Consider the following 16,038-nt stretch of genomic DNA (forward strand, 5'->3'; position numbering starts at 1 on the left):
TTCTTATTTTTAGTTTTTATTCTTCATATTGAAATATGAAGTCTAATCCTGTGCACACATTACCAATATCAGTTTAATGAATGTTCACAAACTGAGTATACCTATGTAATCAGAACCCAAATCAAGAAACAGAGCACCACTGGTTTCCCCCGATCTCCTTCCACCATCTTCTAGCCCCCACCCCTCACCTCCACCAAGGGTAATCCCAGAAGCAGAGGAGAGCTTCCCCTTATTATATATTCCAGATGAAGCCTTACAGTAGGCATGCGTTTTATGTGTGGCTCCTTTGGCACAGCATTCTGTTCAAGAGATTCGTCAACATTGTTGCACATATTGTAGACCCTTCACACTCTTTATTGAATGGCTCCACTGTATGAATATAGCACGATTTATTTCTCCATTCTACTCATGATGGCCATTTGGGTAATTTCCAGTTTAAAGCTATTATGAATAGTGCTGCCTTGAACACTGTGAGACATCTATTTTTATTATTTGTACTGCTTGAATTGTGTATTGTGTGCTGGTGTTACTCTAAAAAATGTTTTAAAAATACCTCCCAGGCCATTTTAGCTGGGATCAGAAAATTAGCTTCTTCCCTGCTGACAAGTAGGCAGAAAAAAAAAGTACTAATAATGGTTCCTATTTACTGAATGTTTACTCAGCCAACTCTTCGCAAAACAAAGAACTATTTACGTGTATTTTCTCATTTAATCCTACAAATTGCCTGCGCTATGGATGTTTTCATTACTCCCATTGTAGACCTGTGGAAACTGACCCTGACGGAGGTTGCATGACTTGCCCCAAACCATAGTGCCCGTGAGTGGAGAAGCCAACACAAAGCAGGTCCCTGCCCCCGGAGCTTGTGCAGTCAGCCTCCACGTCCGCTGGGCAGGGCTGGGGGTTCGGGGACCTGTCAGACAGTGGGGAGGTGGGGCTCAACGGCAGCAGCTCCAGCTGGCAGCCTGGCCCAGTGCAAGAGTAGGAGTTGTTCTCTCTCCCGCCTTTGTGTCCTCATTAATCAAATCCTTTGAAGATGAAAGAGAGTGAGATTGGATTTTTGTTAAGATGAAAGGAAGGAATCTGCTCCCATCTGGTACCTTCAAAACTCTCCTATGTAAGCCAGCAGGGAGCCCTTCAGTGCAACCTGTCTGGCAGTTTGAAAATTCCCCAAGAATGCCAGAAAAATTTGGCAAAGTCACAAGCAATCTGGATCCACCAGCACTTGGGCATAAAGGAAAGATCAGGGGTCTAAGGTCTGCAGTAAGGGTCGGCCAGCTTTATCTAAACATTTTAGGCTTTGGGGGGCCATATGATCTCTGTCTCAGTCACCGAGTTCTGTTGGTGTAGCAGGAAAGCAGCCATGGACAATATGTGAGCAAATGGGCATGGCTGTGTTCCAATAACCTTGTGGATACTGTGATTTGAATTTCATATCATTTTCATGTGCCACAAAATGTTTTCACTCTTGTAATGTTGTTCAATTATTAAAACATTTGAAAAACCATTCTTAGTTTGAAAGCTCTACAAAATCAAGTGGCAGGGTCTAAGTACCTGGGTGTGAGTCCTGGCTCATGTGCTTATCATTTGTGTGGCTTTCAACACGTTACTTAAATTCTTATCACTTCATTTCTCTCTTGGGGAAGTGAGCAGAGCAGGGACCATGCATTCAAAGCCTCCTTTGTGACCGGCACCGAGATACATGCTTTGTGTGCTTTACTCAATTTAATCTGCATAATGACCACAAGATACAGAAATTATATTATTGCCTTCCTTTGGACAATTACAGTGACGGAAAGAGATTATGTGTAAATTATGCCTGACCTGGTCTCCACTGTTGATGGAGGTTAATCCTTATCACATGCAGAAGTCCGTATGTTGGTTCAGTGATAGTGTCCCAGCTTCTCTAAGATTCTGTGATTTTTCTGAGTGTCTATAGTCGTCCTGCACCTTAGACGCAATCATTTCATCTAATTAGAATTATTCTATTCAATTAGAAATCTATAAAAGTCCAATTTACACTCCAAATTTCACTGAACCCAAACTTGAATGCAGACTCTCAATTGTCACTGATTCTATTTATGTGTAGGGTAGAGAGTTTGGCTCAGATACACTTATACAAACACTGCATTAAATAAACTAATGCATGTTAAATTTTTTAATGTTTATTTTCGAGAGGGAGAGACAGAATGCAAGTGGGGAGGGGCAGAGAGAGTGGGAGACACAGAATCTGAAGCAGGCTCCAGGCTCCGAGCTGCCAGCACAGAGCCCTATGTGGGCTCGAACCCACGAACCATGAGATCACTACCTGAGCCAGAGTCAGACGCTTAACCGACTGAGCCACCCAGGTGCCCTTAAACTAACATATGTTAAATCCCTCACGCAACGCCAAAGGCGGTCAGCCAAAAATTTGTCTCCACCCTCTGCCCAGACTCAGCTATTTTTGGGGAAAAGGGAATGTCACTTAGAAAGATGAGGCCAAGGCCTTATAAAATGCACTGGAACTAACAGTCCAAGGCAGTAGGGTGTCCAGTGTATGAGTACTAGCTCTGAAGCCCAGGCAGCTCTCTTATTCCCAGGCTGATCCCTGTTTCTGCCTTAATCAATCACCCACTAGGCTAGGCATTGCTCTCATCTCACTGTGCTATTCTAGTGACCAACTGTGGCCCAAATCCTCCAGCTTTCTTCTGGCCCTGTGATTTGGTTCTGCTCCCTTCCTCTGCATGCTTGCTCCTATCTTCTGTCCCCTCTGAGCTTTGGCTCCATTCCCCACTCAACACAGACAACTCATTTTTGCCCCAATATATTATGCCACAGCTCAGACTCTTTTCGATAACTCTGACCTTGAACACCTCAGCTTGCCCTGTAAGTGATTCTCAACTGGAGGCAGTCCTGGTGCATTTAGAAATGCTTGGGCATTTGGAACTATCACACAATCCAGGGATGCCACATTTTCTGCAGTGCACAGTACGGTCTAGCCCAACAAAGAATTGCCCCATAAACAGCATCTTTGCTGTTCAGCAAAACAATGGCCCTATCTCCGAACCTTCATCACAACTAGTATTTCTTGGTGTTCTATTCTCTCAAGTATTGGCTTGGTTGTATTCACCTTGTGAGCCAATCAGTTAATTTAATTAACACTGTCTTCATAGTGGATGCCAAATGTAGTAAATTAACTAGATAAATTAACAAGCATGCATTATAGAAAATAACATAGACGGTCTTTACTATAGATCAAGTTTAAACAAAGGCTGAGCCTCCTATTTATCAATTTTTTTCAGAAAACTATCTTCCAGAAAATTGGGTAGGAGCTCGGGACTGGGCTAGGAGCTAAGATCTTAGGTTATGCAGAGGCAGCCTTTAAAGACTCTCTCTAGACAATGAATGGTCATGCATCTCTTCCTGCCCTATCTCCTGTTGCATGTTGAGTTCTTTGGGAGACAGATGCTGAAACAGAATTAAGCATGCAAAAATTAGAGGGGATATAACATCTATAAAGGGAAGAAGAAAGATTATAAGAGGACCCATTGGAATATGATGACAACCTTACAGTTTCTACCAGCTCACTGTAGGACTCCCATGCTGGATGGAAATGACTAGACCCTTCTACTCACACCTTGCCCAGTCCTTGGCAGAGATTGTACTACTAATAGAGTGATCTCAACTAGGAAGCTGGGACAGACCCCGAGGAATCTAACAGCTGGAGGATGCCAGAAAACCACACTCTCCACAGTTGGACAGTGAGGTTTTTCTTCAAGAGGGATGTGAGCAGCCTGTCTCCATGTCTGCCTCACCTCCTTATGTGTAAGTCTGCCCCTTTTTTGCAGCAGGATGAAATGAGAACCAAATATTTCTTATTACAATTTACGACTTTCGCGCCAACCTGCTGCAACTCAGCTGCCTTTGGGCAAGAACTGCAAAGAAAAAAAACCCATTAAAAGAATTCTTCTCTTGGATAACTGCAAATGGAACTCCTCCCCTTCTCTTGGATTTTTAAAAATGCAAGACCATTGATGGGATGGATGGAAGACCATTCTTACTAGGAAAGCAAACTCTCAGGAAAGGAGGAAACAAGTTGTCCATGTCTTGTATTTACACCCAGAGTCAGTTTGATCCTCACGTTGTGCAATGGTGATGATGTACTGTCATGCCTCCAGAAGTTTCTCCCTAAAGTGGAGTGAGGAGGAGAAATGGCAGTGACTCAGTGCCTTATTTGTCCTCACTTCAAGGAAATGTATGCTCTTGCTGAACCTGATGTTTACACATATGAATATAAGAGTTCTTCACCACCCAGCAATACCAATGACCCACACTGGCCAGTTGGCCTCAAGTGTTGAGATTCTTGCCTTTGCACACAATGGAAGCAGACAATAGGTTTTAGGATGACTTGTGTTCCTTTAATCAGGCACATGATTTTTATTTGTTCAGTGGACCAATGGAAAAAGGGAGGCACTAGCGACATTCATGACTTATTAAGACTAACTGAAAATCTCAGGAACAGCTTTCTGTGAAGAGAGTGGTCTGATGAGAATGGATGTGATGGTTATTTACCTAATTGAGCAGTAATGACTGAGGTGCGGGCCACTTTCCCAGGATTAATAAAGAGCTGGGGAGTTGACAGTTTGGGCCATTAAGCTCAGCCTGTACTTAATCTTGGTGAAGGGCACAGTGCCAGGATCATATTAGTATTGCAAAATGAGTCTAAAACTTAGAAACACAAGAACTTACCTTTTTGAGAAATAATTTTAATTGGCAGTTAAGTACCTGACAGGTTGGGTAATGCAAATTCCATCAATAAACAAGTTTTTACATAAAGTCTTCAAATCTCATTCCATTTAGAGAGTCCTTAAGCATTTGGTTGTTAAAAAAAAGAGAGAGAGAAAGAGAAAGAGAAGGACTCTTAGCAATATCAAAAACGCTTTCATGTGCAACCACAAGCAATTACCACCTCCCTTGCTTTAAAAACAAAACAAACAACCACACCAGAGACATTGAGTTGAGCTGGAAGCGTTGTATACCCTGGAGATTCACTGTTGACATTGCCATCTACAGTGTCCTCCAGGAAAACCAAAGCACCTCTCGTCCATAACACCATAGCTGAAGCTAAAATAACCTTACGTTGTCAGAAATGTCAAAGTCATTGTTAAAATTGTTTGTATTCAGTAGTCCTGTTATCCAGCGCGACAAATGCTCATGTGCTACTCATTTGCCAAAAAAAGTTACTCGGCTTGCTACGTGTTCATTATTCCTGTAGTCCTGCTTTGTAAGGGAAAATATGAACATCAGCTGAGAGCAAGGAGAACCTAAGAAATGGTGCTTCAACTCATTCTCTATGTAGGTGAATCCCTCACTAGCGGCCTTGCATTTTCAAGAGCTTTGCAAATCTGTTCAGTTGGCCATTTCCTCCTTTATCTTGCAAGTACTGAGTATCTCACAAGACACCCTGAAAAAAGATGAGGCTATAAATATGAGTGAGGCACAGCCACTACTAATCAGGAGCTTACCATCTAGCAGAGATCTCAGAATCTAGAGAGCTCTTTTAGAATTCTTCTTGGGGATCAAAATTTCCAACCACATTCCTCCTTCCAGCATCTTGACTCCAAAATCATTACCTTAAGTAATGATTACCTTAAGTAATCATTACATTACTTTGAAGGACACAGTTAATGGGACTCAGTCTGCTCTGTGAAACCACATCTGCTGAGGCGGCCAATCAAGCAACAACAGTGATAATGTCGCCATTCATTTACCAGAAAGTTACCACGCTCTTACCATGTAATAAGAAGATGTTAGGGTCTGGAGACATGATGGCACATTAAAAAAAATCTTTATATCTCATAACAAAATTAGAGAAAAATACAAAAAATAAATGTGTTCATGTGTTATGGTACTTTGATGGTAAGCTAGGGAGAGGCCCAGGGGAGGTAATCAACCAATCCCAGTATGTAGAAAAGGCTTCATAAAGGTGGTAACCTTGAACTAAACCCAGAGGAGTTAGGATATCCTTAAGCAGAGGTGCATAAAGAAACTCCCAAGCGAAGAGAGCAACATGAAGAAAGGGGCTGGCAGAGTGAATGGCCAGGAATGGTCAAGGAACAGTAAGGGTCTCCCATAGAAGGTCTGTTGGCTGCATCTTCTTTATGCTTTACTGGACTAACCAACAGTCTCCATCCTTCACACACCCTGACTAACTAGCACCCACGACTAGCAGGATAGTCCCTAAGAAGCTGTCCATTTCTGCTCCCACTACTTAGGTTATAGGAGTCACAGGGGTCTGTTCCCAAACCAGTTTATGCCAGTTGTTCTCATTATTGAAACTATATAATGGACATAAACAACATGAAAGGGTTGTTTCTGGGAAAATTAAGTTGGATACATTGCAAAGACTTTTTTTTTTTTTCCTGAGTCACTAAAAGAAGCAATAGAATTAAGCACAGGGAATGTAACTATAAAAGAATGAAAAAGGATTATAAAAATCTCTACAATGAGATTCTGCCTCAAATTGCTTCGCTGGTATCTCAAGTTTTCCAATTTAAAGAAAACAAAACTGGAAATCATAAAAGATGCATTATGGATGTATTTTCTGCACACAAAAGAAAGATGATGCATAAAATCAAATAAAACTCTTGGCCCTACATTAAAGAAATGGATAAATACATGCACATTAATGTTTTATATAAAAATGTTTTAAGATGGTGTTGTGTGTGTGCTTCCTTTTTTTAACCAACGTTTTGATCAATTAACCAGCTGTCAGTATAACTGCTGGTTGAAAGAGTTTCCCTTATGGTATGAATTTGTAATAGGACCAGAAAAGATCAGACCTAAGAGGTAGGCAGGAAGGCTCCAAAAGTCACAGTAGGACGATTTGTAGTTTATACTGTAGAGCAGGAGGTGGGGGGGGGGGGGGGAGGCAAACTGTAGCCCTCCCACCAAATCCAGCCTGCAGCCTATTTTTATAAACAAAGTTATTATTGGGACACAGCTATGTTTGTTCAGTTAGAGGACAGTCTATGGCTGCTTCCACTCTACAGTGGCAGAACTGAGGAGTTGTTACAGAGACAGTGTGAAGGTATACATGAGGGTTTGGTTTATGCCTTCAGGAAAGGTATGAAATCATGCCCTCCTGCCCAGTTACCTCTCAACAAAAATCTTAGGCCACTGTGTGACCAAACACTGTTGCCCCAGAGCACAGGGGAATACACAGAAACAAACAATAAAAAACCCTCAACTCTTGGGGACGGGGGCATACAATGGCTGGCCCCAGGTACCACACCAATTCCATGAGAAGTCACCTACTGCTAGGGGAAGGGCATAAAACTCTCCCACACAAGACTCACCACATAGATATAAAGCAGAAGTTCGACAGTCATGGTGGAGAAGCAACTGGAGTGCTGAGAAGTTCCCAACCCCATGGCCCAGATGCACAGGTGGATATTAGAGGCTGAGCTCAGGCAAAGTAGAACCCTCCAGCCAGCAGCTTAGCAAGCACTGAGCAACAAGAGGCAGCAGTGTTACAGGAACACAGATGCAGATGAGGGGAGAGAATGGATTATTAGAACACTCCACGCCCCAGCTCCCACCATCAATGAACACTCAAAGAGGAATTTGAGGCATAGGGGTTGCAAGTGACCATAACAACAACATCGGTAACCAGTAGGAAAATGCAAATTGAAGCTAGGGCCTTATAGCCCAACAATCTCACTCCTGGGTATTTACCCCAGGGAAAAGAAAACTTACTTTCACACAAAATCTTATAGGTAGATGTTCGTAACAGCTTTATGTGGAATTGCCAAAAACTGGGAACGACCCAAATATAATGAACTTATTATCCTCCCGTATTCTCAAGAGGCACCACCATCTCCCACGAACACCCAAGCCAGGACCCATAACACAGTGTAGACTTCTCTCTCTGCCTCCCATTTAAAACATCTAACACTCAGTCCCCAAGTCCTTCTAATTTTACCTTATAAAGTATACCTCAAATCTGCATCCTTCTCTATATCTCAATTCCTATTTGACATACCCCAGGTACTACTTATCTCTTTCCTGAACTTTTGCACATTTCCCTAACAAGTGTAGTGTAAAATCTAGCACTGGACCTCCCAAATTGATCCCCCAACAGTAACTAAAGAAATCTATTTGAAACTGGTGTTTGAACACATCAACATTCAATTGCTCCCACAGTACACAGGGGAAAAAGCGCAAGAGTTCCTTTAACTGGCACTGGAGACCCTAAATGGCCCAACTCTTGTCTCTGCAGCCCCATTTCGTGCCGCTTGGAAGCTCCTACTTCAGACTTCAGCAACTACAAACTGATGTTGTTTCATATACACAAGCCACGGAATCTCTTACCTCACTTTTTCTCGCCACAACTTTGCTCATGGTGTCATCCCTGTCTAGAATCCTAGGGTGTCCTTCACCCCCTTTCCATGCGACCCCTTCATATTGACCCTTCAGGGTTCAGTTCAGGTGTCCCCTCTTTCTTGATTTCTCCCCACTCCACCCATATCTGTGCTCCAACTGGGAACCCACACTCATACTTGCAAGAAGCCATCAAAGGGGCAGTAATGCCTGCAGGGAGCCTGTTTTGGCTTTTCTGAGTATTTCAGCTTCCTAGGATCTCTCACTGAAGAAATTTCAAGAAACAGGAGTAATAGTGGGGAAGTGATTAAGACTTTTAAAGTGCACCCTTTGTTCCCAAGGTCCTGTTAATTACCACGTAAGAAAGGTTTATTTGCAATGTATTCAATTACTTAGGTAACTAAATAGCTTTTTACCGATCAGATCCAGCAGCATTTGCTTAATAGCAGCAAATGCTGTGGCCCAGGCTTCACTGATAGTCTACTCCTAGATATGGGCTCATTAAAGACTGAGCTCCAGGACAAAAAAGAAATGTTACTGGGGGTACAATATAATTGTTAATGTATCACTTCAGTTCAGAAAAACATAAGTTTAGGGATCTTGCCCATTATTCTTTATTTAAAGAATACATAGGGGTGCCTGGGTGGCTCAGTCGGTTGAGCATCCAACTTCAGCTCAAGTCACGATCTCACGGTTTGTGAGTTCCAGCCCCACGTCTGGCTCTGCACTGAGGGTGCAGAACCTGCTTGGGATTCTCTCTCTCCCTCTTTGTCTGCCCCTTCTATGCTCTCTCTCTCTCTCTCTCTCTCTCTCTCTCAAAAATAAATAAATAAACTAAAAAAAAAAAAAAAGAATATGTAAAACAAAAGAGAATATCCAAGGAACTTCAATTGGCCCAATCCACTCATACATCCAGTCCATTCCTGCCAGGAAGCCCTTCATGAGATTTCTATTAATCAGGTCATAACCCACGACTCTCAAGACGCTGCTCAAATCTGACCTTCTCAGAACTTCTCTGATTTCTCTAATCTTTGACAATTTGTTGTAGTTCCCATGTGCTTGTTCATGCTCTAATTGTCACCTACAGAGAAACAAAAAGGAAAAGACAGACAGGCATAAGACTGGGAGGGCCCAATACCTTACATGATAGACCCTACCTTGTGAATGGTCAAAGGAAGCTCCTGGAAAAAAGAGGACATGTCAGCTAGATATTGAAAGGTAAATAATAATTCAACAGACTGACAAATGGAACAAGGCAATTTCAAGAAGACGGAATGCATGTCTGAAAACATGAATGTGTGATCACTATGGTGTTCAATATAAAAATGCCAGGTGGTTACTTAGCAAGACGTAAGTCTTAGCAAGTCTTTACACTAAGTTGGGAGCTCAGCCTTTATCTTGTTTACAATACAGATCCTGAAAAGGAAGATTTACCATCACAGTTCTCTAAAGGTATAGAAGCAAATCCTATGGGTGGAGTGACCCTACAAATAGAGGAGGCTGAGAGAAAAATCAGGGCAACCAGGACAGGGAATGAGGGCATGGGAGGAAGAATTGTGCCTGTATATTGGTCTAGGGATTAAAGGAAAACAGATAGAACAAGAATTGGGAAGGGAAGGGGAGGGGAGAGGAGGGGAGGGAAGAGGAGGAAAAAAAACAGTGTGGTGAAGACTAGACACTAACATCCAGTCTGGGTTACAAGTCTGACTTCAGCTGTAACTTGTTACACAATCTTAGAAAACATTTTAATCACACGAAGTTTGCCTATCTCTCAAATGAGGAATTTATAGTTTTTTGTTAGATTAAAAAATCTTGAGATATTTTAAATACTTAAAATATTGACAAAGATATAGTGACTGCTTAGTAACATTCCTTAGGATCATGCTCCGTGTTGTACAGAAACCTGGATTGAGAGTAATAATTCTCCTTTGAACAATGAAGCCAACTCTAGTTACATGAGATGTCACCATGGGGGGAAGCTGGGTGATGGGTACGTGACGACCCTCTGTGCTATTTTTGCAACATCTTGTGAGCTTTTAATTATTTCAAAATAAAAATTGATTTTATTTATTTTTAAAAAATGTTTATTTTGAGAGAGAGAGAGAGAAAGAGTGTGAGTGGGGAAGGGGTAGAGAGAGCTGGAGAGAGAGAATCCCTAGCAGGCTCCATGCTGTCAGTGCAGAGCCCCATGTGGGGCTCCCTCCACTGTGAGATGATGACCTGAGCTGAAATCAGGAGTCAGATGCTTACCTGACTGAACCACCCAGGAACCCAAGTTTAATTTTTAAAAAGCCATAAATGCCTTTTCCAAACCATAGAGACAATTTATTTGACAAATACGTTCTGAGCACCTACTATATGCCATCCCCTGCTCTGGATGCTAGCCTCCCTTCTGTTCTCATTCTCCAGCATGCACAGAAGTAATTAACCAAGTGACAGTGCCATTTTCAGTTTTTGTTACTCCTCTTTAACAGAAACACAGTAATAAAAATAAACCATTGGAAATGAAATCATGAGCGGCCTACTCCAAAATAGGAGTTTCTTTTGTGGTTTAGCTGTTCAGCTTTCCGAGAGCCTGAACTCAACCAAATGGATACCCTTCACTTCTAAGTAAGGTTCTGCCCACTCTTCTGTCTGAGCAGAAATGCACAGAAACCACAGATTCTCTCCCATAAAACCTGGCAGTGTTTCTCAACAAAGGCAGGATTAGAATGTTGATCTGAACAGTTTCGTAGAGGGTATAGTTCGTATGTCATGCAGGACAGAGTTGACACTTGCTTTATCTTTGTGCAGCCTGAAGCCAGGGTGTGTGTCTTCATGACCATACTAAAGCCTCGATTTCAGCCCCCACGCACCCTCCCACCACAGCAGGACAGAGCAGAGCAGTCTACAGCCTCAAAAATCTGCACAACCCTACACTGAGAGCCTGCTGCAATATGCTTAGCACATCTAGCCCCATTCACTCATTATCTCCAGTCAATCATAAAATAATGAGTAAATTACCTGTGTTCTACCCATCCTCTTCTCTTCCTTCACTGTATAAACCCAGCTCTGCCTCATCAGCTGATCACAGCCAATTACTCTGACCACAGCTGTGACTTCTCTTCTTGACTGCTAGTCCCTGGACAAACGAGTCCGAAGTGTCTTCGTGTCAGCCATCACTTTCAGTTCTAGTGGACCCTTGCTATGACCCCCGGCAGGTTTGCAACTTCCTTTTGGGACTAGGACCTCCAGCCTGCAGAGCAGAGACGTATACACAGTGCTCCCCCAGGGGTTCACTGGGAGTAATATGCAGTGTGACCATTCCCACCTCTACCCCTTGGTTCTCATATGTATATCTCCTGTTAGTGACACAGCACCATAAAGAGAGCTCTGATTTAATGCATACGCAGCATTTTGGAGGATGGGATTCCATGCTTTCAGAGTATTGCCACTAAGCTGGCACTTTGTGCCTTTACTAGTGCATCCCAGTGCTCCAGAAAGACAGCTGTGCTGGGTGGTGCACTGTGTGACACAAATAGATTCTATGATCCATGGTGCAAGCCTATATCCCCTTTACAATGAAGTGGGTTTCCTGATCAGATACTGTGTTATGCGGGATTCCATTCCAGTTGGGCAATCAGAAATCCTCTAGAGATTGGTGAATGGTGTTGACTACAACTCAGAGGTCAGGGAAAGCATGTTCATACCCAGAATAAGTATACGCTGGGAAGATGGACAGCTGACACTTGCAATATTGAAGGGTCCAATGTAGTCAGCTTGTCACAAAGTAGCTGGTTGGTCTTCTTAAGAAATAGTGTCATACTGGGGCTCAGTGTTGATCTCCACTGTTGGTAATTCAAAGACACTCAAATACAGCAGTAGCTAGATTGGCCATGATAAGGGGTAATTCATCATGTTGTCCAATGAGTAGTCTTGCTGTCTGCCACTATTATGAGGAAGCAGATATGGAGTTATTCCAAATGCTAAGTATATTAGTATAAATTAAACATTCAGGGAATGGGGAAATGAATAATGGAGGGTCTGCAGATCTAGTGAACCATTCCATTTCAACTAGGATTCTATTTGTTACCTGGCCCCAAAGATTCCACTCTTCTAGTCGGGCCAAAATGACACTTCAGGTCTCTAGGTATCATGTCAACATAGAGCCTGTGCCTCAGTACTCAAAATGTCTGTATATTCTTCTTTCCCCAGTGTACAGTCACACAAATAAGTGACCATAGGTCCCTTTGGGGAAGGACTAGGAGAATTATTACAGTGCAGCCTTACCATGTATAATAAGACCAGGCTCTATGACCACCTTTCCTACATCCACTCTAGCATAGTTGGAAGCTTCTTTGTAATGCAGGTGCTCCTCTCACCAGTACATTCTTGATGAGTGATGTGTCTTCTGAGTCCTTCCATGGAATATAATTCTCTGGTGGGTCTTCTGGCTTTACATAATATATCCATTATAGCATGCACACTTTACTTGGCCTTTTTATTTTTATTTTTTCTACTGTCTGCCGGGGCAACTCAGGCATTTCTCTTTTGCCTAGGAAAGACCAACACTTTCTCCAGACTTCTAAGAGCTACCCTGGCAATGAATTTGCCTTGCCTCTTGGGTCTTTGACAGAGTGTTATATCCCATGTTCCAAGGAAGTGACTCTAAGTCAATGAATTCTTACTTATCCTGTTTTAAGTACCAGCCCTATCCATCAATTAGCAGAGAATCCCTATAGCACTGTTTCGAGAATGATTCTGGATCACATGATCAATTAGTGATATGTCATGGAAGGGTGAGAGGGAGCTTCTAGACATATATTTTACCATTTCTGATATAGATATCTACACAACTTTCAATCTAAGTACAGAAATGAGTAAAGATAACCACAGGAGCCTAAAGTCTCTGACTTTGGTCTCAAATCTTGGCCTCAGTTCCTCTGTTGTTTAGCCAATTAAGTTAATGAAACTGATAGATCATGCACTTGATTTTTTCCAGGCATAGATGTTGAAAGGGGAAAGGAGAAGAAAGAAAAGAAACCTGGAGTGAAAGTGGAGTGCTGTCATTGCTGGTAGGGAGGTAACAAGAGGTCGACATTATAAAACAGTGGGTACAAGAAGAGGGATTTTGAGGGGCTTCTTAAAGATAAATATTTTCCTTTTCTCAATTTTTCCCTTATCGATCCTCACACAGTCCTTATTTTGGTACAGATCTAAACCCCCTTAAAGCTCCTCTTCTGTGACTCAAAAGGTCAACTGTATGGTTACCAAAATCATTTTAGTCATTACCAAAATCCTTCCAAGGTGGTTACATCTGAGTGGTAACAAGACCTAATAATAAAAGTCAATGAACTCCTGCCTTGCCTTACTTTTCCTTAATGGCAACCTGATAAATCAGAAGGAAAAAAAAAATCTCCCTAGCAATTCACAATACATTTCTATTGTGGCAAGGCTGGAAATTTGAAAGAGACTAAAGTTAACCACTTGCATGTTTTTGTTAGACTCTTTCACAGGACTGGTTAACATCTTGACAGATATCATTTGGCGATTCACTGGAGATTTTATGGCACCTGATCTCGTTTGCCGAGTGGTCCGCTATCTGCAGGTATGTAGCCCTTTAAAAATATGAGGCGGGGCGCCTGGGTGGCTCAGTCGGTTTGGCTCAGGTCACGATCTCGCGGTCCGCGGGTTCGAGCCCCGCGTCGGGCTCTGGGCTGATGGCTCAGAGCCTGGAGCCTGCTTCCGATTCTGTGTTTCCCTCTCTCTCTGCCCCTCCCCCGTTCATGATGTGTCTCTCTCTGTCTGAAAAATAAATAAACGTTAAAAAAATTTTTTTTAAAAAAATATGAGGCAAAGTGACAAGTAGTTTTTGGAGTCTTCACAAGGAAAACAATATAGAACTCAACACTCCCACACAACAAACTTATCACTTACTCCTAGTTGGAAGGATAAGCCAAATTGGTAAGATTTTTAAATTTTTTTTTCTAAAAATAATTAATATATAAAGCAAACATAAATAAGTATTAATAAGAACATAAATATTCACATTTTAAATTGGGGGAGGGCAGTAAATATGAAGGACATATTCTGGCTTTCTTGGTCCATTCAGGCTACTGTAAAAATACCACAGAGTAAGGGTCTTATAAAAACAACAAACATTCATTTCTCACAGTTCTGGAGGCTGGAAGTTCAAGATCAGTGTGCCAGCAATTGTCAGGTGAGGGCCCTCCTCCAGGTTACAGACTTCTCATGGCAGACGGAATGAGGGAGCTCTGCCAGGCCTTGTTTATAAGGGCACTAATCCCACTCATTCATGAGGGCTCCACCCTCATAACCTAACCACCTCCCAAAGGCCTCACCTCCTACCATCATCACACTGGGCATTCGGATTCATATGAATTTTGGTGGGATACAAACATTCAAAGTTCTTTTTTTGTTTGTTTTTTTGGTTTTGGTTCCTTTAATTTTTTCCTCCTGAAACTAACACAACACTGGCTACTGTTCTTTTTGAAAAACTGTGACAGATTGTCAGAAAATAGGTATCATCTCTAGTTGTTTTAACTTGTGGTGCCTGTATTACCACCTAAATTGGACTTTTAAAAATATCTATTGGCGTTTGAATTTCTTCTTATTTAAATTGCCTACTATCCTTTTCAATTTTTTTATAACTGGGATACTTGGGTTTTTTTTTTTTTAATATTTATTTATTTTGAGAGAGAGAGAGAGAGAGAGAGAGAGAGAGAGAGAATCCCAAGCAGGCTCCATGCTATCAGCACAGAGCCACACTTGGGGCTCAATCTCATGAACTGTAAGATCATGACATGAGCTGAAAATCAAGAGTTGGATGCTTAACTGACTGAGCCACCCAGGCATCCCTGGGATATGTGCTTTTCCTTAATTATTGCTAATATCTATTTTTAGATTAAAGACATTTATACTTTGCCTGTTGAATATACTTTAATGTAAAAATTACTAATGCAAATATATATGCATAAAATAGATGGTACAAAAGATTACATATTTACCATATACATATATTATATTGTTAATACACAATATATGTACATACTATGGATTAAGGCACTTCAACTAATACAGAAAGAATGAACTGTTTCATAACTGGCGTTAGAACTGATGTGTTCTGTTTCTGAGCTCTTAAAATTATTTTCCATTAATAATTTTTATTCTGATGCCCATATTCCGGATCTAAATTATTATAGCTCTAGAGATGTAGAGTACATTTCTGGAAAACCTTATCCCACAGTATTCCACTTGCTAGTAGGGTTTTTAAGAATCTTCATATCTATATTCATCTACAATTTTCATTTATTCTATCATTTTCAGACCTTGGAAATAGAGTTACTCCATCCTCAGAAAATGAATAGAGAATAGTTACAATTAAAAATCTTTGGGGTGCCTGGGTGGCTCAGTCAGTTAAGAGTCCAACTTTTGATTTCTGCTCAGGTCATGATCTCATAGTCCGTGAGTTTGGCCCTGCCTCAGGCTCCATGTTGATGGTGCAGAGCGTGCCTGTGATTCTCTCTCTCTCTCTTTCTCTCTCTCTCTCTGCCCCTCCCTCACACTCTCAAAATAAATCAATAAATTTTAAAATAATAAATAAAATAAAAATCTTCTGTGTTCTGAATATAATCTTGAAAGTTTAGTAGATGTGAAAGACCCCTGATTACCATCTGGAAC

General features: G+C 41.6%; 1 protein-coding gene across 2 annotated transcripts in view; it reads left to right on the forward strand.

Annotated features, from left to right (window-relative positions):
• The window catches only part of NPSR1 (neuropeptide S receptor 1), a 160,213-nt gene that overhangs the window by 90,084 nt on the left and 54,091 nt on the right, over positions 1 to 16,038 (forward strand). Inside the window, exon 3 of one of the 2 annotated variants that reach the window (XM_042921855.1) lies at positions 13,842 to 13,945. The exons of the other annotated variant lie outside the window; for it this stretch is intronic. Coding sequence (XP_042777789.1) covers positions 13,842 to 13,945 — 104 coding nt within the window. The remainder of the gene's footprint in view (positions 1 to 13,841; positions 13,946 to 16,038) is intronic. 2 annotated transcript variants of the gene reach the window in all.

Source organism: Panthera leo, chromosome A2 (assembly GCF_018350215.1).
Source record: "Panthera leo isolate Ple1 chromosome A2, P.leo_Ple1_pat1.1, whole genome shotgun sequence".
Taxonomy (NCBI): Eukaryota; Metazoa; Chordata; class Mammalia; order Carnivora; family Felidae; genus Panthera; species Panthera leo.